The sequence below is a fragment of the Rhineura floridana genome, chromosome 8, assembly GCF_030035675.1.
Source record: "Rhineura floridana isolate rRhiFlo1 chromosome 8, rRhiFlo1.hap2, whole genome shotgun sequence".
NCBI classification, from domain to species: Eukaryota; Metazoa; Chordata; class Lepidosauria; order Squamata; family Rhineuridae; genus Rhineura; species Rhineura floridana.
The window spans coordinates 112,188,907-112,211,951 of NC_084487.1; the positions used below are offsets into that span (position 1 = coordinate 112,188,907).

At 41.2% G+C, this 23,045-nt stretch overlaps 1 protein-coding gene across 6 annotated transcripts in view; it reads right to left on the minus strand.

The window, feature by feature from the left end:
* Positions 1-23,045, minus strand: part of FAM185A (family with sequence similarity 185 member A) — a 104,663-nt gene that overhangs the window by 72,379 nt on the left and 9,239 nt on the right. For 5 of the 6 annotated variants that reach the window (XM_061582089.1, XM_061582094.1, XM_061582092.1 and 2 more), the window contains exons 4-5: positions 21,470-21,608; positions 12,360-12,401 (exon numbers count right to left, since the gene is read on the minus strand). In XM_061582089.1, coding sequence (XP_061438073.1) covers positions 12,360-12,401; positions 21,470-21,608 — 181 coding nt within the window. Of the gene's footprint in view, positions 1-12,359; positions 12,402-18,488; positions 18,565-21,469; positions 21,609-23,045 lie in introns of all 6 variants that reach the window. The other variant, XM_061582095.1, reaches the window with a different exon arrangement.

Below are 23,045 nucleotides of genomic sequence, written 5' to 3' on the forward strand. Positions count from 1 at the left end.
ATTTTTTAAAAAAGCTTTAAAGACATCTTAAAAAAAGGTTAAAAAACATTGTTCAGGAGGGGAAAGGTTTTTAAAAAAACATATTAAAAAGCAATTCCAACAGACGCAGACTGGGACAGATCTCAACTTAAAAGGCTTGTTGAAAGAGAAAAGTTTTCAATAGGCGCTGAAAAGATAACAGAGATGGCGCCTGCCTAATATTTAAGGAGAGGGAAATCCACAGGGTAGGTGCCGCCACACTAAAGGTCAGTTTCCTATGTTTTGCAGAACGGACCTCCTGAGATTGATCTTGAAGATAGGATCGGAACTACTGTAAAACAGTGCCTCCAATACCCATCTCACCAAGTTGGTCCAGAAGGATACCATGGTCAATGGTATCAAAAGCCGCTGAGAGATCAAGTAAGAGTAACAGGGTCGCACTCCCCCTGTCCTTCTCCCAATAAAGGTCATCCATCAGGGTGACCAAGAATGATTCAATCCCATAACCAGACCTGAACCCAGACTGGGATTGGTCAAGATAATCTGTTTCATCCAAGAGTACTTGCAATTGCTGCACCACAACCCTCTCAATCACCTTCCCTAAAAAGGGGGTATTTACAACCGGTCGGCAGTTCTCACAAACCAATGGTGGGCTTTTTCAGGAGTGTCAGATCACCTTTCAAGGCAGCTGGAACCATTCCCTCCCGCATTATCGCAAGCACCTTGTCTACGTCATCAGGCCGTTGAACTGAAATCGTTCCCAAGAAGTTGCAGCAGACATTGCACTGGACACCTCATTGGGGAGTACAGTAGATGTGGAGGGGGCATCAGGACTGCTACAGAGGCAAGCAAGTTTACCTTCAGAGTGCCTTGCAAACAATTCACAGTGGGCCTCCGAAGGGTCTAAAACTCCATTTCCTGGAGTTGATGTCAACAACTCCACTGGACGGCTACTTGAGGATGCAATAGAGGCAGAGAAGTGCGCTTTCTTTGCCACCCTCACTGCCACATAGTAGGCATGGTTATGATGTTTTACTGGTGCTCGATCAGCCTCACAGCACATCTTTTGCCACTTGCGCTCTAGCCGTCATCCAGCCTGTTTCATTGCCCTTAGCTCACTGGTGTACCAAGGTGCAAACTGGGCTCCACAATGCCGGAGAGGGAGCTCGGGGGAAACCGTCTCGAGAGCCCAATGCGCCTCCCTGTTCAACAGCGTGACAAGAGCTTCAACAGGGTCACAGCCAGCTCTAAGACAGAGTGGTTTCCTGGTGACAGAGATGGAAGTTCTGTAGACCACAGCAACTCCTTCCCCTCGTCCCTGTAGCCTGTTCTGGTGTTGCACCGAGTATCCAGGTGGGCAAAGCTGGGTCAGATCAACTTCTCCAAGCTCACCCACCTGGATCTCGGTAATGCACACCAAATTGGCACCTTCATCCACAATTAAATCATGGATGAGAGTGGTCTTATTGTGTACCGATCTAGCGTTAAACAAAACACACACAGGCCAGTGGACATAGCAGATGAGCAACAAGGAACCCATCCATGAGAGGAGTGGCAGCAAGGAACAATGCGCAGATAGCCTTGCCCTCGTCTTCTATGGTAATTCACCACCTCCCCATGGCTATATTTACAAATATGTAAATTAGTCAAAACTGCATTAAAAATGTGATTAGGAGAAATTTGCACTAAAATGCTGAAGAATTTTCATGAGGATTTTTAAAAAATCAAAAATTGCTGCTGAAATATGGAAAATTGAATTTAAAACTGGAAAAATTGGAAACAGGGAACCTAAATTAACAGATCCTTCCATCTCTAGTTCACATATGTTTAATATGTATGCTCATTCCCTTTTGGTATAATAACATTACTTTTGATTTATCTTTGTTGCTCTTATTAGCCCTTGGGGTGCCAAATTCTGCAGTGTGTTCAGGTTTCAATGCCAAAAGATCCTAAAAAGGGTGTCAGGGTTGCATATGAGAATTGCAGGCTTGCATGCAAACTGCACACTTCATAACCACATCCTGTTCTTAAATGATGCATTGGAAAAGGCTCCAACAATTTCATTTGCCTTCAGTTCCAGAGATACATGACAACACAGCTGGATTATATGGCAAGGAATTCTAGTGTAATAAGGCAACTCAATCTCTTCCTGCAAAGAAAAGCAGAGCTGCCAGCTCATGTCATCTGGAGAAGTGACGGCATCATTTGGCTTTCAAAAATGTTAAACTACCAAAAAATGATGAAAAAACAGCTTCAAACCTGGCTTCCTCCCATCCAATCCAAAAAGGATTTTGATACAAAAGAGATTTGGGGTTGTTTGTTTCTTTAGTCAGCATCTGTAGAAAATATAGAATGACCACTAATTAAGTAGCCAGATTACTGAAGAAGACTGTTGCTGGACAATACTTTGAAATATCTGCAGGCCACTATAAATGATGACTTAGTAAATAACTTATGTGTTCCCAGTCTTCAAATTAATAGGCGTTTTCAATCTACAATGCCACAATTTCTTAGGAAAAATCTCTATTGGGAGCTTTTTGTAAGGCTCCCAGGAACATTTCCAGAATAGAAATTTAAATTAGAATAAATTTATAAATTCAGCATTTGGGATATACAGCTTCTTACAGGTGCTATCAGAGAATCCAGGATAAAAGGGGAATGGGAAATAAGCTTCCTGGATTTCTTTTTCTTCTTTGTAGGCACAGAGGCCCCCTCTAGGATGCACACCTTAACGTGGTGAGGGGGTTTGAGAGTGTTGAAGAAGCTGAGAGCAATGCCGTCAGGAGCCTAGACCAAGAGGCTAGACTCCTAGCAGGGTCACCCAAGGTGAAATGGTCAAAGCTGAGACACCAGACTAAGATGCATTCAAACTCAGAGGAAGGCAATGGTAAACCACCTCTGAATATCTCTTACCATGAAAACCCTATGAACAGTGTGTCCAAAATGCAACACGAGATAGTGCTGGAAGATGAGACCCCCAGGTCAGAAGGCACTCACCGAGCTACTGGGGAAGAACAAAGGACAAGTACAAGTAGCGCTGTGACTAATGACGCAGCTGGGTCAAAGCCGAAAGGAAGCCCAGAGGCTGATGCGCACAGATGCGAAAGGAAAGTCCAGAATTGTACGACGCACACAATAGGAACATGGAAAGTGAGAAGCATGAACCAGGGAAAATTAGAAATTGTCAAGCAAGAAATGGAACGCATCAACATTACAACACTTGGTGTGAGCGAACTAAAATGGATGGGAATGGGACATTTTCAATCAGGCAACTACAAAATATTTATGCAGGAAATGAGAAATTAAGAAGAAATGGGCTTTAATAGTGAGAAGTGATGTAGCAAGAGCAATTAGGAGCTACAATGCAAGGTCTGAGTGAGTTATATCAATGAGATTAAACGGGAAACCTATCAACATAACCTTCATCCAAGTCTATGCTCCAACGGCAAACGCAGAAGAAGAGGAATTGGAGAGATTTTATGCAGAAGTACAGGAGGAAATTGATCACACACCAAAACAAGATGTTCTGATAATCATGGGAAATTGGAATGCAAAAGTAGGGAACAGAGAAGAACTAGGAATTGGGAGGAAATGGGGCTTAGGAGACAGAAATGAAGCAGGAGACTTACTGAATTCTGTGAAGCCAGTGATTTGTTTCTTGCAAACACATTTTTTGAGCAACCGAAAAGACGACTGTACACATGGACATCACCAAATGGTCAATATAGGAATCAAATTGATTACATAATTGGTAGCAGAAGATGAAGAAGTTCCATACTTTTTGCAAAAACAAGACCAGGAGCAGACTGCGGTAGAGATCATGAACTGGTCCTATCGAAAATCAGAGTAAAGCTAAAGAAGAAGAACAAAGCAATCATAATGCCAAAATACAATTTAAATGACATCCCAGAAGAATATAAAGATCAAATAAGGAACAGGTTTGAGGCTTTAAACTTAGTTGACAGAGAACCAGAAGAACTATGGCATGAAGTCAGAGACGTTATCGGGGAAGAATGCCAAAAGACAATACCTCTAGTTAAAAAGAAAGACCTCAATGGATGGCTGAAGACACACTTAAAATGGTTAAAGAGAGAAGGAAAGCAAAAGCAAGAGGAGATAGAAACACGGTCAGAACCCTAAACGCAACAATACAGCAACTAGTATGTAGGGACAAAGAGAACTATTACAATAGTTACTGTATACAAATAGGACAACAAAAAGGGTAGAACAAGAGCCCTATTCCAAAAGATTAGAGAAATGAAAGGGAAATTTAAACCACGAGTAGGGATGTTGAATAATCAACAGGGGAACACACTGACTGACCGAGATGAAATAAAAGGAAGATGGAAGCAATGCACTGAAGAACTCTATAAAAGAGATGCCAGGATGACAGATTCATTCATGGAGGAATCGTATGATGAAGAACCAGAAATTTTAGAATGCTAGGTGAAAGCTGCTCTTAAAATACTTGGAAGAAACAAATAACCAGGAATAGATAGCATACCAATAGAGTTGCTACAAGCTACTGACACTGAATCTGTCCAGATTTTTACAAAAATCTGTCAAGAAATATGGAAAACTAAACAATGGCCCACAAACTGAAAGTGTTCCATATACATCCCAATTCCAAGGAAAGGGGATCCCAGGGAATGCAGTAATTATCGAACTATTGCCTTAATATCCCATACGAGTAAAGTAATGCTCAAGATCCTACAACAAAGGCTCTTGCCATATATGGAGCAAGAAATGCCAGACGTCCAAGCTGGATTTAGAAAGGGAAGAGGCACCAGAGATCATATCGCAAACATACGTTGGATAATGGAACGGACCAAGGAATTTCAGAAGAAAATCACCCTGTGCTTTATAGACTACAGCAAAGCCTTTGACTGTGTAGATCATGAAAAACTATGGAATGCTTTAAAGAAATGGGGGTGCTAAAGCATTTGATTGTCCTGATGCGCAACTCTGGACAAGAGGCTACTGTAAGGACAGAATATGGAGAAACTGATTGGTTCCCAACAGGAAAGGGTGTGAGACAGGGGTGCATTTTATCACCCTATTTATTTAATCTATATGCAGAACAGATCATACAGAAAGCAGGATTGGACCAAGATGAAGGAGGTGTGAAAATTGGAGGGAGAAATATTAATAATTTAAGATATGCAGACGATACCACAGTACTAGCAGAAACCAGTAATGATTTGAAATGAATGCTGATGAAAGTTAAAGGGAAAGCACTACAGCTGAACATCAAAAAGTCTAAAGTGATGACAACAGAAGATTTATGTAACTTTAAAGTTGACAATGAGGACACTGAACTTGTCAAGGATTATCAATACCTTGGCACAGTCATTAACCAAAATGGAGACAATAGTCAAGAAATGAGAAGAAGGGTAGGACTGGGGAGGGCAGCTATGAGAGAACTAGAAAAGGTCCTCAAATGCAAAGATGTATCACTGAACACTAAAGTCAGGATCATTCAGACCATGTATTTCCGATCTCTATGTATGGATGTGAAAGTTGAACAGTGAAAAAAGCAGATAAGAAAAAAATCAACTCATTTGAAATGTGGTGTTGGAGAAGAGCTTTGCGGATACCATGGACTGCAAAAAAGACAAATAATTGGGTGTTCTTGTCCATGGGTCTGACTCACAACTAACTCACAACTAACCTTAGTTGGATTGTGTCCATTTTGAATAAAATTAGACGATATTAAATTCAACCACTTTTAGGACAAATGTGAGAAGAATGGGAATGTAAAGAGAGAAAACATTTTGAAACAAAAAGGTACTGATGGCTATGATAAATGATGTAGTGCTCTTGAGAGATTTCAGCAAACTTGGTTTTGACTAGCACAGAAGATGAAGTGGAAGAAACAGTTCTGATACTTTTGTTTCAGTTTATGAAAGACAGATTTCTTGGCTAAAGACAACTGATGAGAAGCCCAGTTTTGTTCAGCTTCATAACTTGTAATCAAGGAAGCTAACACATATAGAGGAAAAGCAGAAACAATTTGCAGACCACTTGCAGAAGTTGGGTTTGGGTTATTTATACCACAACAGTTTTAAAATGGCTTAAATTAAAGTCAATGAGGAAGCTTAGGATTCTATAATAGAGCTAATTAGGGCAAAATATGCAAAAAAGAGAAAAACCAACATGCAAAAGCAAAGTTAATTAAATATGAACTACGGCTACTGTCAAAAGAGAGTGTTAAAGAGAGTTGGGCAATCTTAATATAACCATTTTCAATAATGGGAAAAAGGACTCCCTCCCCAACTGTAAATATACGTATTATAATAAATCTGTTTTTCCCTGCTTTCCATTTGCACTGGTGAGACACAGCAGGTGTAGCAAAAAACTGAAAGCCACTGAATTAAGAGAAGATCAAGTGTAGCAAATTAGTTTAACATGACCAGAGTTTCTCAGCATGATCAAGCAAATTGTTGGCGAGAGAGGAGAGGTTCTTTTTCTTAACAGCCACAGCTGTTGATCCGATTCAGATGGAAGAAAAAATAAAAATGCTGGTAATTGGGCACATTAGTGGTCATAAACAGCAGTGGGATTTACTGAATTACAATGTGAGGTTACAAAGATATAAGTTCCAGGTTCTAGGAACTAAAAACCTGTTGCTACTCTGAAAAAACCCCATCTCTCTCTCTCTCTCATCTAGGAGTTACTTTTGAATCCAGATCTTCCTCCAAGAAGCTCAGAGTGGCATTTTGCTTGCCCCTGTCTATACCGCCTGCCTGTGTAGACCTGTAAGATGACTTAAATTATCAGGGGAAATTCTACTCATGGTGCCTATAACCTAGCGGGCATTTTCCACTATTACTTGTTTACTATGGAATGCCCTTCCCCATGCCATACATGAAGCAGTAACCATCAGTTGTGTCAGACATCTTGAAAAGACATATATTTTTCCCCAGGCCTTCCCTGACCCATAAAATCAAACCCTGTTTTTGTCTGTATAAGTCTCCAATAGCCTGTTTTTGTATACTTTTATACTACTGCTTACTGGTTTTAGGTCAAGCTTTTGTTTTAATGATATTATTTACTGTCTTTATATTGTACGCTGTTTAGAGTTTTTTAAACATTAAGCAGTTTGTAAATACTTTAAAATAAATACATACATATATTTTAGCCTTGCAACAGTCCTAAGAGATACATTAGGTAACGAGATAGTGATTTGGCCAAGGGTATCCAGCAAGCCTCCAAACTGGGCGGAGAACTGAATCTGGGCTTCTCAGGTCCAAGCCTCTGAAACACACTACACCACACTACCTCTTATGTCCATGCTTTCAAGTCCTCCACATTTAGTAATCCAGCAAGATGATAGGTTTTAGAATAGAAGATGAACCCCGCTAGATCAGGCCAAAGGCCCAGACGCCTATGCCAGTGGTCATCAAACTTTTTCCCCCATGGACTATTTGAAAATTGCTGAGGGTCTTGGCAGACCACTTAATATTTTTTCTGCTTCTTGTAGCAATAGCAAAGCACTGTGCTAGCTGCTGTATGATTTTTATTTGTATTTTGACAGACATGACCTGGACCACCTGAATAAAGTTTGCAGACCACAGTTTGGGAACCCTTGGCCTATGGCAAACCTTCAAGCAGGACCTTAGCCCAACAGCACTCTGCCCTCCTGTGGTTTCCAATGATTGCTTTACTGCCTCCAACAGTGGACAAAGAACACAGTCATTGGGGTTAGTAGCCATTGATAGCCTTATCTTCCATGAATTTGTCTAATCCTCTTTTAAAGCCATCCACATTGGTGGTCATCATTGCTTCTTGTGTGAGCAAATTGCATAATTTAATGATGAACTGTGTGAAGTACGTCCTTTTGCCTGTCCTGAATCTTCCAGCACTCAGTTTCATTAACTGATGAAGCCAGGTGGTGAGAGAGGGAGGAAAGGTTCTCTCTGTCCACTTTCTCCACACCATGTATCATCATATACACCTCTATTACATCTCCTTTTACATGCTTTTTTCTAAATGAAAAAGCCCCAATGATGTAATGTTTCCTCATAGATGGGTTGTTCCCAGTCCCATGATCATTTTGCTTGCTGTTTTCTGAAACCTTTCCAGCCTTAAAATTTCTTTTTTGAGGTGTGGCAAACTGAACTATACACTGTATTCCAAGTGTAGTCACACTATAGATTTGCATATTGCCTTTATGATATCAGTAGTTTCATTTTCAATCCCTTTCTTAATGATCCCTGACATGAAATTTGCCCTTTTCGTAGCTACCACACACTGGGTCAACATCTTCTTCAAGCTAGCCACCACAATCCCAAGATCTCTTTCCTGGTCATTTGCTGGCAGTTCAGACCCTATTAGCATATATGTGAATTTAGGATTTTTTTGCCCCAATGTGCATCACTTTACACTTACTTACACTGAATCACATTTTTAATGCCCATTCACCAAGGTTTTTTTTATTTTTGGAGCGCCTTGCAATCCCTTTTTGTTCTTACCACACTGAAAAAATTTCATATCACCACCCAACGTGGCTATCTTATTACTCACCCCTAACTGCTCACTCATTCGGTTGTGTATGTATCATCAAAAAAGTCTGCTATAGGCAGCAGGATCCACATATAACTCATAAATAAGGAACACAGAACACGCTTCGGGCTTTCTTCTTAGCACTGTTTTTCTACCAAGGGTCTCCCTTTCAGCCACTGCCAAGACAACCCCCTGATCTGTTTGGTGAACTTGGGGGATTTTGAAAAGCAGCGTAGGGTTCACAAGCTGGAAGGAAAGTTACTGAAAGTGGGGGGAAAAGCCAATCTAGCATGAGCGTGCTTCTGGATCACATTATTTCAAACTTGGCAAATATTCTATAGAGCAATGAGCCATATGAATCTCACAAAATCTGGGAAACTGATACAAGAACAGAATATAAACCACAGCAATGGAGTCAGCAGACTGAAACTCTGTATGAATGTTTAGAACATGTGCCATCTCAGGAGGGAATATACAGTCTTGACAATCAATAATTTTCCAGATTCACCATTTCTACCATGAAAGTATTGCAAGTAGTTGTGTTTGGCTTTTAAAACAGAGTATTTACAATTGTGTGGGGAGGGGGAGTTCTCTAGCTTTTCCAAGAGTCCCATCTGATTTCTGATATTCACAACCAAAGCTCCTATGGGAATTGAAGTAAATGCAATGGAATGCAAAATATTAACTTGGTAGAGGAGAAAATGCCAAAGCATAAAATATTATTGCTTTGAGTGGTCAGCGCAAAATTGTACAGAATGGATCAATTAAAAGCATTATTCCCAGTGCACTCCGATACTACTCCCTCTTTCTAAACCCCTACACCAATTATGTGTCCAAAGAAGATGGCTGCTCCCTGCTACTGAAGATATAATCTCTCTGCTAAGAGTTGCAATTGACTTATAGAGTAATGAGACATATAGTCCTCAATAAATACAAGAAGCAGATACAAGTGGGAAATAACACAAACAACAATTAAGGATATGCACACGTTCCTTGAAAAGATGACACACTGTGTATGGGAGGGGTGCTCCTCTCCCTGAGCAAGCCCAGCTTCTGCCTCCCTTTATAACGCTTCAACAGATATTGGGTCTTTATCAGGGATGGGGTCTTCTATCTTTTACCTCCCCCTAATGCTTCAGGCATACACCCACAATTTCTAAAGAGCTGGAAAAAACTGGTTATAGAGGAATGTTTTCTTTGTTATGTCACAACCACCAGCTAATCAGTGCATTGTACAGCCAGCTTCTGCTGCAATCAGAACTCCCTCCCCTAGCTTGATTGTTGGGGAAATATTGTATATTTGGACAAAATGAATGAGCTTCCACAGTGGTTCCACCACTCAGATTATGTATGTTGCGATGTTCCCCCATTCATCCAAAGCTGAAAATGATATGGACACAGTCTGAGATTGCAGCAGATGGAAGACATTGCCTGTCATGGGCCCTGCTTGAGGGGGGGGGGATGGACGGACAAGAACGAAGTGGAGGAGGACAGAGTGGCATGTTTGAGCCAGTGAGGGGCTGAGTGGGGACTCCGAAGGCGCCCCAGCTCTGGACTTTGACAGTTCAATCCTAGCAGCTCCAGATACCTGTGTGGACAATCAACCTCGTCAGCCAGTTGTTTCCCAGCTTGATGTTTCCCCTCTTCCTGCGCCTGCGTCACCAGCAGGCAGCCCCCCACCCTCAGAGGAGGAAGATGGGATGGTGATGGACGCTCCGCCTTCACCTCGCATCAGAAGGTGAATGTGGCTCCCAGCAGTGACAGCTGGCACACGCAAGCAGGGTGCCCGCCCAGCCTTACTTAAGTTGAGGGGGAGGGGAGTAGTTGCTGAGTCAATAATGTCTTAGTGCCGCGAAGTTGTGCCTAGTTAGTCCTAGAGAGATACTGAGTTCTGAGTAAGCTGTAGGTAGATTCATGAAGCGCACTGAACTGAAACTGTCTCTTACTACAAAAAAAGAAAAAAACAGCCCTGTCTGAGTCCGAGTTCTTCGAGTTCAAGCAGGACATTACCCCAGCAATATTAGCTAACAATTCTGAGCGGGCCAACTTTCCACTCAGCAATTCAACAGATGGCTCTGAGGAGTCTGGCAGCGGTACTACCTGCCCTAGACTGTATCTATATAGTGAATTTTGCCAGACTTCCCTCAGCATTATAGGTTTGTTTGCCAATATATATTGAATTATCACTAGGTATGAAACAGGTATTACTTACAAAAAAAGTTTTGGAATTAAGATAATCAAGATTATGGAATTCTAGACTCCCTAGTTTATTCAGTGAGATTACCTTAAAGGTTTTATAGATTAGTGAAATCTAACTTTAGGGTAAATCTTCTCAGAGCAGCATATACATTTTGTTGGTACACAGGAAACTTGAATTCAGGGTTCCTATTCATTAGGTGCCCCTGACAAAAACAGTAGACATCGACACTGAATGCTATCAAGAGACTGGAAAAACATTACAAATTCATTTTGATAGCCTAACTGAATGGAAAGTATTGCCTGTATGAGGTTAACAATCTTGACAGAATTATTGTTGAGTGTCTTGTTATACATCAGATGTCTGGAATGTATATGACGCAAGGATCGTTTTTCATTTGTTGAATCTGAGTTGCAGTGCTTTGTCTTCTTATTAAAAATCCATGTGTGCTTTTCTTCTCATTGTATGTACCAATAGCAACTGCTGATTGCATTGTTTACATGTGCATAGAGTTGCTGCATCCTGAGACAAATGTGTGTTCTTAGGCTTTAAAGACATCTCCTCTTGTGAGGCAAGCAGACCTAGAATTTCCTGGATTTTGGTAGCTATTTTATTTCTATGCTCTATCTATTTCCTCATGAATACATAAACTTAACTACTGTTCCAAAACAGTTTCAAAGAACCAACTAATGGGCAAAATATAGCAGGAATCAGTCATGCTGAAATCTATGGAACCTAAACATGGATATGTTATGAGGGAGAGGGATAAGAACATAAGAAGAGCCTGCTGGATCAGGCCAATGGCTCATCTAGTCCAGCATCCTGTTCTCATGGCAGCCACCCGGTTGCACATGGGAAACCAACAAGCATCTTACCTCCCGGATTAAAAAGCAGAGAAATTCACTAATAGACAAAAAAAAACCTTTGCGGTTTAAGAATGTAACTATAGCCCACAGATATTTCTATCAAACTTTAAAAAGCAGGGGAATTGGGCAGCTATAGTGAATGCACCAGGGGAGCAGGAGACCTGACCTCCTCTCTGAGATATTGGACTGCCCTACAAATTTGTCAAAATGCAAACACAATTTGGGTTGGTCTTTCACAGTCCAATCCACTTCCTGTGTAACTTGGAAGAATTTGGTAACATGTGCCTCTGAGCAAGGTTGGTATAACACGGTACAGAATTACAAAAGTAAAAACACTGTAGACAAAGGCTACTGCCTAGTTCAACCTCAGGGATGGGGAACCCTTTTAGCTCAAAAGGCCAGATTGTTATCTCCCTCACCCCTTGTTTGACAAGCGGCTGGAGCTGGCCACCTGTCAATCACCTGATAACACAATTTTGCCCACAGGGTCTTCAAAAGCTCATTTCAAAGCACAGTGCTTTGAAATGGTCTTTGCAGGCACTACTGATTGGCAGTACCTGCAAACACCTTTTTGGCTGAGCTAGGTTTTTGCCTGCCCCACACCTAATGTCATACATGATGTCAGGTGTGGGGCAGATATGCATGGCTTGACTAAACGAGCCACATGGGCCCAACAGAGAGGCCTGACAAGCCTCATTAGGCCCACCAGCCAGAGGTTCACCACCTACATGATTAAAAGTTGTCCAGTAGATGAAGAAGAAACTGCCCATACTTGACATCTGCACAAGTAAAACAAACACCCTTTAACTTACCTACTGTGATGTCTCCTGTTTTTGTATGAAGAGTTGTATCTCCTGTGAGGAAATTAAAAGAGTTGTTCGCACTTTAGCATATGACAGTGTTATTTCTTATAGTGAACTAACAAGATGCTGAGTGGTCCTGAAGCTAACTGTAAATTGATTTAGAGGTTCTTATCTTATTTGCACTGCGCTGACATGCACAGGCAGAATTAAATGCCATCTGTGTTCTATATTGCTTAACATTTACAAAGATAGCACATATGAAAATAAACGAACAAATAATAATGTTCTCCAACATAAAGGAAACAAGTTGTATATACAACTTGTATTTCCTATACAAGTTGTATAGGAAACAAGTTGTATAAAAAGCTTCATGACCATAAATTCCCACAAAATAAATCCAAAGCCATCCTGTGGGGAAGAACTAATAACTGGATCACTTTCATTTTATTTTGGACAGGAAAATAACAATGATTTTACATTAGGAAAAAAGAGTGATTGTAGCAACTTGAGGCATGTCATGCTTTATGGATGATCTCTAACAGCATGTGTCACCACAACAGATTACAAGCAATTTACAAGAAATGCATTTTTCAATTACTGCTAGAATAAGTTGTCCAGACTGTAAATACCGTGACCCTTCATTGTTCGCTACAGAACTGCTTTTTGCATAATTTTCTGCCTCAAGAGTGATCACAGTTCTGTGACTTGCTCAGCAGATGTTGAGTAGAATTTCTTCCAGAAATCTCAACTATGGATAGGAAGAAGTGAAGGAGTTCATCCTTGCCCACAGTGGTGCCACTATAGTATGCTACAGATGTTTCGTATGTTGTAGAAAATCTGACTAGGTCAAGTAGCCTAAAAAGAAATTATGCCATCTAGAATTAAATTAGCCTAGAATAAAACAATGGTAGAACAGGATTAGACCTGCGGCCTAGACCCAACCTAGTAGGTCACAATTGTGCTCTTGAACAATTTGCTTGCTTGTGTTTTGTATGATACCTATTAATTGTCCAATGCTAATGCATGCCAAATAAAGACTAGTTCTTACAAAGTGTCAAACATTGGATGAGACAGCTGTGAATCATTAATTTTTATCATCCAGCAAGATTTCATATTTCACAACAGTAAGCAACAAAAACAAGCAAAGCTGAAAAATGCCATTGTTTGGAATGTAACTAGCTCATCTGCAATTCTGTCCAGAGTCTTGTCTTACCAGGAGCTGAGCTAATGGGTTTGTAGCACGGAACTGGCCAAATCTGTGTTCTGCTTTAATGGTACAAACTGTTGTGTGACAGCTGCTCTGGGACACAAAGGGATTCTTGGGAAACAGGATACAGATTTTTCACTGAACATATACACCCAGTCCACAAATGAAGCTCCACGCTTGCAAAGATGTCTTGTAAATAAAAAAAAGGGCGAGAACCTTTAGAAGAAATGTACCTGTTATAGCCAGAAAATGAAGTGCTGCACTCGTGCCAGATTCTGGATGGGACCAATGACCCTATTAATGTTGAAATGGATTCTAGTTCCACTCCTACTTCCTTGATTTATGATCCCACCTTATTGCTAAATTTTCTTGCTATATTATTACACAGCGATCTATTCCAGCCTCCAGCTAAGCTTCATAATTTAAAGCACAAAACCCTCCCTTCTGGAGAATTCCTGGATGTCTTAATCTGAAGGACAAATGCAGCCTTAGACATGGAAAAGAATGATCACCCTGAGTCAGCAGAAAGAGTAGCTGGTAGGATTGGGCTGGAGCCGGACATCCCTAAGCTAACAACTTGACCCAACAAGGTGTAGAGCCCAACTAAAGCCTTATATCAAGGGTAGCAAACTTAGTGAACTCTGGATGTTATTGGATTTCATTTCACATAAGCCCCAACCAGCAAGGTCAATGGTCAGGTATGATGGAAGGTGTAGTGCAGCAACATCTGGAGGACACCACATTAGTTACACCTGCCTTAAATCCTCCCCTGACCTGGCTATTTATCCCAGGCTCTGCCCTATCTGGATAGATGGAAAGATTTAAAGAAGCAGACCTAGAGCCTCTCACTTTGTCACTGCTTTGCTAAATCTAGCCATCCATATTTATGGCATGGAAATTATGAGGTCCTTGGAGTTAATGGTAGTCACTTATTGGAAAGGGGAGGGGTTCCATCTTACAGGAGAGAGTTGTCTCAGAAGCGTAGGTGATTAGATCGGTCTTTACCCAATACTTCTGTACCACCAGACCCACTCCCCAGGACTTTTGGGAATCTCCTTCCAAACCCACGCCCTGGCCACTGCTTGAAGCCAGAGCTATGGCACGTGTTCCTGATCATACGGGGAGTCTATACATCAGCCTCACCCATTACTGGCAGGCACTGGCACTTGTATGGAGATGCTCTCTAATCAGGGCCTTTCATCCCCAAAAAAGATATTAGATCTGACAATCTCTTTATGGACAATCATCTCATAGAAGTGTTTTGAGTAGTCTGGAATATCTGACTTGCCCTCTGATCCTTTAGTTCAGTTTCTAATCTTAAGCCTGTATGCAGATTTCAGATTCAGTGTATAATTCAAATCCAGACTGTGTGCTTGTCAGGAGCAGCTGGGGCTCAAATAAGGGGGCCTTCAGATGTGTGCAGCTGCCCCATGTGCCCACAGAACTATAGGTTGCAGCATCTGCCAAAACAATGAACATCCTCAAGCCCTGGAATGGTCCTGTCCATCTAGGCTGGCTATTAGTCTCTCCTGCACAAGATGGGCTTCCTGTTTCAGTCAAGCCTTTTCCAAGAGCTCTGGTGCATTCCTGTGTATCCTTCAGTTACCTTTTGATTCTGACTCCTGGATTGCTTGTTGGACCTGCCCACAAGTTTGTCCCTCATTCCAAACACACACTGCGGTCCTGACTTCTGGCTTCGTCCTACAGCTCCAAATCCTGACTACTCAATGCTGGCTCCTGCTAATTCCTAGTCTCTTGATTCCTGGCATGCTCTTCAGTTCCAGTTCTCTCCTAGCTCACCTCAGGCTAATGCCTATAGCTTAGACCCTGCAGACAGTCTTTCAGAATGGCATATATTCCCTTATTCACTTTTAAGGATACATTTTTACGTAAATACTTTTCAGATCTTCTCTAATAAGATTTACTACCTCATTTGGTTTATGACTTTCTAAAGATATCGTTAAGGAATGATAAGCATTTTGAGATCAACAAAGTTCCCCCAAATCAAATTAGCTGAAGCAAGTTCAGTATGTTGCTCTGGAAAGATGAGCGTCTCCAAGAATTGTGTGGTCATATAATTGTTCCACCAATACTAGTGCTTAATGAAGCCTATAATTTTTATGCTAACCAATCCTTAAATCTAGATACTCTGGGGAGGGGGAGAGTTTAATTCTAGTTAAATTGTTTATTCTGCACTAGTGCTGACATCCAGGAATTACAGAGTTGAGCAACAGTAATGCATCTTTCCTCATTTTCTGTTCTTCGTGTGCAGGAATTGGAACCCTTTTTTTCATGTTTAAATTTTGTTTATCTATAGATAGTAAAATACAAGTTTAAGCTACAAAATCAAATTGAGGCCATCTTGGTCCAGGAATTTCATGACCCTGTGTCTGCTGTGCTATATCCTTGGAATTTCTGACTCAGGATCATCACCAGAAGCATGATTAAGTGCAGCGAGGAAAGCTCTAAGACACAAAATCAGTAATCCATTTTGTTTTTAGACCTAATGTGAGAAGCCAAAGATAAATTAATGAGCAAGAACTGAGATATCTACTTAGGGCTCAGTCCAGTTCTGTTTTAAGCATTGCATGGAGAGATGCCACTGAGCTTGTCAGTCTTGTTCCTTGTGTGTGCAAAAGGGGCTTTTTGTGCCTCCTATATCCCCATCCAGCTCCCACTGAGTTTACATTCCTCGACCAAGCAGAGAGGGGAGGGCTGGATAGGGGTGTAGGAGGCAAACACAGACCTCTCATTCTCTCTAACAGCCTGGCATGCATCTTATACATGCACACATACAGAGGAGGGGAGGATGGAATGGACAGGGCTCCATTATGTCTTGTGGGAATCTTCTATGTATGGGAATTACATCTGCAGCAAGACTAGAGATTAGAACTGGAGCTATTCAATAGAGTAGTACTATAAACACAGTTTTGTTTTGTTTTGTTTTTTTATACCATAGGATATTTGAAACAGGGAAAAGCTATCTTTACATATGGGTGTCAGCCTGGTCTAGAGCAGTACTTTCTTGAAATATTTCAGTAACCTGTTAAAACAATAAAAACGACGCTATTATGCAATCTTCTGCACTGAATTTCTGATAATTACTCAGCCTGTGTAAAAACTGCTGATCAACTAGCTTAGGCTAGCTTAAAACAATCCAATGGGGAACAAGCCTTGTGTTACTACATGGAGAAAGTCCTACTGAAACCAGTGGGATGTCCTTCTGCACAGAAATATTTAAAATTGAAGTGGAAGGCACATAACCTGGATTTTCTGACTTCCCCAACCCAGATGAACAGGACAGTTCACGACTAACGTCTTTAATTACATGCCCAACAATTTCTAAATATGGTTTTACAAGAAGGTTTTATAAAAAGGATGGTGGGTTTTTTGGCTCCTTTTGCAGGAAGGGCAGGATATAAATTTAATTAATAAATAAATAAAAAGTAAGCAATTGTATGAAAAAAGTCTAAACCTACTGATTCTTCCAGAAGGCTTTAGGTGGCCCATTAGCAGGCCCCATAACACCAGTTGGAAGGAATTACCACATCGCAAGAGCCATTCATTTTCTATTTGCTCTTTCTACATAGTCTTAATTTGCCAAAAAATATTAATTCAGTGCAATAAATACATTCACAGTGCATTCCTATGCACATTTACTCTGTATTAAGTCTTAGTGAATATGGAACTTATTGCAAAGTGATATATGTATACGATTGTATGGTCAATGGAACTTCTTGCAGAGTAGACATGTACAGGATTGTACTCTCAGATGTATATTTTATTCCTGATGTTTCTAAAAAAACATTTTAGAGAAAGAACACTTGTAAAAAATAACAGAATGTTCCAATTAATTTCATTAACAGTATTCTGAAAATAAGCATGAAGTAATATTCAAGTTATCTTGTTTAAACTGGATGCAACTCTATTTGACTTTTTACTGCAGCCTGGTAGGAAAAATAAATATGTTTTTATAGGGGGTGTTGTGAAAACAGCCTAAAATACATCAAGAACAATTGTGAACTAAGTTTAAAACATACAAAATAAGCATTTATGAACAAATGTATATAAAACACATCATTATCCACATTCAGAATCTATTAGTTAGAAACTTTGAATTAGATGCTGGCAAATTTGCATCAGTGTGCTACATAGCTGCTAATTATAGCTCACACTTTCATAATTTTTAAAGTAAAATGGTATTTATTTGTTCAAGACTGTGTGTGCCCAGTCAGTCTGGCTCTATTCTAAAGGCTGGGATGACAGCCAGGAGTTTTAGTTAGCACTCATTTCACTACAAAAGAATAAGAGAGAGATTATATTTAGGGACCAGCAGGGTGGGAGAAAGACATAAGGACTTCTGAAGCAAGCTACACACTTGTTGGAAAATGACACCTCATTGTCCTGGTGCCATTGTGCTGAACTTCTGTGGGTTTGTCAAGATGGGTAGTTTTCAAATTCAGTACAAACTTCTGCTCTGAATCGCCATGACTGAATACCTCAAGCACATGGAAAGTCTGCACACCAGGAGTCTCGTGAATTATGGCTAGAGGGACTGAACACCCACACTCCAACCACCAACATAACTAGCATAAAGGGTACACAGATGAGTCATCCGCCCCAAACTAGATGAGAACCACTGGATCAACATATAGGATGTTTGATCATGAATGGTACAGAAACTGGCAGTGAATTGGCTGGAGTGCACCATGCCAGCCCAAACCACCAGAGAATGGTTGCCAGTAAATCCGTACAACCACAAGTCATCAAAACACCAATTTATACCAGGAGATGTTAATCCCACTGATTTCTGCAAAGGTTTAGGTCCAGTTCATCAGAGAGATCCAAATTCCTTCCCATGCCAGCAATACATGGCCCCTGGGACAGGCAACACTGGCACAGGAAACAACCATGTCATTTGCCTCACCCACATGTTTCCACTGCCTGTTGGTACTAGAATGGCCACACTGAATGAAGCAGCATTCACAGCATCACGGTAACATGGACCTTGTTTAAAAAGAAAAGACTGTTACACCACTGGCATTTCTCCTACTTATTGGGATTTCCACCTATCGTTGATTAATAGTCATAGTGGGATCATAGCATTCTCCTCTTGTGATATCAACTTATCTATAAAATATGTTAATGGTACCAAAAATGGGACCAAATGGGGCAGAAAAACTTTCTATATTGCTTTTTTTTTTTTACAGCCAAGAAAAGAACAAATTTATTTGCCTCATATATGGCAACTATAACTTGTGACTGCCAGTTTAACAGTGTATATTTTTGAGCATGGTTTCCCCTGCTGCCCTGCCTGGAATTGGCTACAGCTGCAATCCTACACACACTTAGCTGGGAGTAAGTTCCACTGAACTCAATAGGGCTTCCTTCTGCGTAGATTTGTACAGGACTGCACAGTAAATTAGTATGTTAGCCTGCTGCTGCTAATTGTGAGCCTTTCCCCAGTGAACTGTTGGAGAATTTCTCTTCCCCGGAGAAATCTGATTCTCCTAATTTCTCTGCCCACAAATAGGGTGGAGAACCTCATGAGGCCATTTGTGCAGAGCTGTATGCCAGATCTTCTGCAGCTGCTGCCACAGACATTTTGCTAGTCCTAGATATCTGTCTTTCCTGCTCTTGTCTGGATAGGTGACTACAGCCTTGGGTTTCATGGTGGAAGGAAGGGTGGGATGTAAATGTAAGTAAATAAATGAAAATAAAATAAATATTGCGGTTTAGATGCTTGCTTCATTTCAGCCTGCCTCTCATTTCACATGCAACTTTTGTGGAGATCCCTCCTCCACATCTGAGAAAGTAGTGTAGCAGCAAATTCAGAAGTGCAGGGTCCCTTCATGAATCATGAGGATCAGTCTCACAGGCTAAATTTGATGGGTGGTGCTAACCACCTGTCACATATGATTATGGTGTCAAATGACTGATAGGTGGGCTCTCCAACCCACCTATCAAAACCCCTTGCAAGGGGTCCCCAAGCCATAACAGCCTGCTGGCAATCAGGTGCTTGGAAATCACTGCACATGCGGCTTTGCTAGCCCTGTGCTCGGCGCTTCCCAAAGGACCAAACATAGGGACAGCAAAGTGGTTCTTTCTCCCTGCCCCATGGGGGGTGAGGGCAAAGAAGCTGGTATTTTACAGGTATCACTGCGTGCAAGAGGTCTTTCCCCTGCGTTTTGCGTAGCAGCTGAGAGAAAGATTTCTTTCTTGCACATGATGCCTGCAAAATACAAGGAGCATTGCTTGACAAGCAGTTCTTTCTCCTTGCACAGATTCCCTGCAGCTATCACAGAGGGTGCACGGGCAGAGAAGGAATGAGAAAAGGGCTAAGAAGAGTGAGGTGAGGTGGCATATCCTCACATAGAAGGGAGTAAAGGAAAGAAGGCTGAAGAAAGGGAGAAGGAAGGCTGCCTGTAAAATACAAGGGGAATTGCTTGTAAAGCAGTTCCTTTTCCCTCAGTTGTGCTTTTTGCAGATTGTATATGAGAAAGGAGGGGGGAGAGAGTCACAGAGGGTGGGGGAAGATAAAGAGCAAAGGGTTAAGAAAGCGGGCGAAGAGTGAGGCTGCCTGTATTATACAAGGGGAAGAAACCTGCTTTTTGTAGATCAGCTGTGAGAAGGAGTTGTCTCACATGCAGTGATGTCTGTAAAACATTCCCACTCTTATTAGCCCTTTGCCTCCCCCCCTTTCTCACAAACAATCTGCAAAAAGCTCCACTGCGGGGGAAAATGCTTTACAAGCAAAGCACCTTGTATTTATAAAATACAGTCTTCTTTCTTTCAGCCTGCCCTCCTTTGTCCCCCTTCTCTAAGAGAAACCGCTGCTTTGCCTCACTCTTAGCCCTGTGCTTCCCCCCCCCCAAGTGGGGCTCTCTTCACCCATCCTCCACTTTCGCTGCTATTAGTTTGCATGCGACCGTTTGAAAGCCCTTCATTTTAGTAAGTTTCTGATGCAACCCCCTCTCAAATCAGCCTTGGCTGTCTCTCCTCTTATCTGTAAACTTCCCTCTCTTAACTCCTGCTGACACTATCCCTCTTCATGTTTCTCTCCTTCCCTTCACACTGACTGCTAATTGGGTGTAGAGACTGCTGACCTTGCTGGATTCTCCCTGTCTCTCCTAAGGCAAGAGGAAAGGGCCTAGCTTTTAAAAGCAAACATGCAGCAGCTTGATTGGCTGTAGAGACAGACTGAGGGATGCCTGGAGGGGGCCACCTGCAAAAAAAGTAATGGGGTCTTCGTCCCAGAGTGCCCCCCTCCAATATCTATATGGTGATGACTAGCTAACTCTCTAGTTGTTTTAATTAAGTTAAATTAAATTAAGATTGGTTTTATGTGGTGTATTTTACTTTTGTAAAGTTGCTTTCAGACACTTGCTTTGTATAAAGTAACCGATAAATTGAATTAATGATAACAATTATAATTTCTAACCAGACTAATCTGAAACTCTGAATGAGTATTTTGCATGGGCATTCAAATTACAGAAGTATGAGCTATATTTACTAGCTAGGTAATACACTGTGCTACCGTTCACCCAGCGCAAGCCTGGGCATGTTTGCTCAGAAGCAAACTTCACTGTGTTTGGTGGATCTTGCTTCCAGGTAAGTGTGTGCAGAATTCGAGCCTCGGTCACCCTGTTGAACTACCAGTTGCTCTAGCCCACTTAAGGGCACCAAGAAGAGACCTAATGACAAAAGTCACTATTAATAGAAATTGTTATTTTTAAAATTTGATTTGATTTGGATGCTTTTCTAGGAATTAAACAGATGGCTATCTTACATTCAGATTTATAAATACAAGCAGGCACTCCACTATGCATACTAAACAATATTTTTCCTTAAAAAGGCATCTGTTAAATAAATGTAGCTCTAATTGGAGACCAAAAGTCTCTTGCTATCTTACCATGAACATTCCCCAGTAGAATGTCACCAGCTGCTGAAGAAAGAAACGAAGATTCTGCATAAAGATATTTGGCTTTTAATAAACCATTTTTGGTAGAAATGTTAATGGATGACCCTTGTAGCTTTTCTATATTCACACTCTGTAAAAAGGGGAAAATCAATAAATTAGTATAACAGCATAATGGCCAGGCAGTAGAGAAACATCAGTTTGTCTTAACTGTACATTAACCTACAACTTTCAGACACACATGTTCACAGAACACCAGCTGAAAGCTTCAGAAGAAACTGAAAATAATACAGACAGTCATTATTTTGCGGGAGTGATTCAGGTGCATGCCACACATTTAGGATTGCACAATTAAAGTGGATGAAAGCACTCTATAACCCTAGCGCAACAAATCCACTTTAAAAAAGATTTAGACTTTTTGCGGGATGGGAAGTGCTGGGGAAATGAATAGAGAAGCGTAGAATAAATGAATAACAGGAAGACATATAAACACCCTGCAAGCAAATCAACACAAATGCAGGATGAATGCTCATTCTCTTATAACGGCCCCACAAACAAATCAAAACAAATGCTCAATAAAGCTTTGTGCAAGCAAATCAGGATGAATGCTCAGTAAATTGATCACCTGGAGGAGCCAACAAAACACATTAACCATAAAAGATTGAAAATATTATCTAAGCAGCAAAACTGCTGAGGGGAACAAAAGTAGGTTATTCAGTCACTTTTTCATCACAAAACTGCAAAAAGCCCTGCCAGTAAATATAAAATATTACAACATACAAGTAAATCACTGTTAATGTCAATGCCAATGAAATATTCCCAAACACACAGGGGAGAGCTGGAACTTGCACCCAAAAATGAGGGGTGGGTGTGAGATTCTGTGGCCAGCTCCCAACCTCTTAGCCATGGCTGTTACACCTGTACCAGCCCCATGTGACTTGTTCATGTGGAAACTTGAGTCCTATGCTTCTCCTCATATGGGCCACAAAGAAAGATGCAGTCTGCAACTAGAAGTTATGCACCAGAAATCGGGTGTATTGATTTGCAAAATGACTATCAGTGAAGTTTTATAACACTCAATTAAGATTAGAGGTTGAAGAACTCCCTTGATAGTGGGACAAATGACCGGTTTTGTGGTTGTGGCCAATGATAACCTCTGCAAAGGAGAACCAAGCTAGATGGTATGTGGTAGGGCAACATGGTTAAAATATTAAAAATGGATAAACAAAAGTCCAAACTAGACATTAAGCAGGTAAAGCAGCAACTGGTAGGTTGTCCCGCCATCTGTCAAAGTCTGTTGCACTGCACTTCCAGAGCTCCCAACAGCCAGCTACTTGGGAACTGCAGTGCAAGGGGCTTTGCTACTCCTGTAGCACCAAGTGAATTGCATTGAAACCATTGCTAAAACCTGGCTTGTCTTCCTGACCTGCTTTGTCTTCTGCCCAATTTGTTTGCCTGTCCTGGAGAGAAAGGACCATACACAAGAAACTGTCTGGCGTTGGCTTCTCCCAAGGACCTTTGGTAGGTAAAACATCATTCTGCAAGGCTGTTGGATGTGCCTGGAAACACC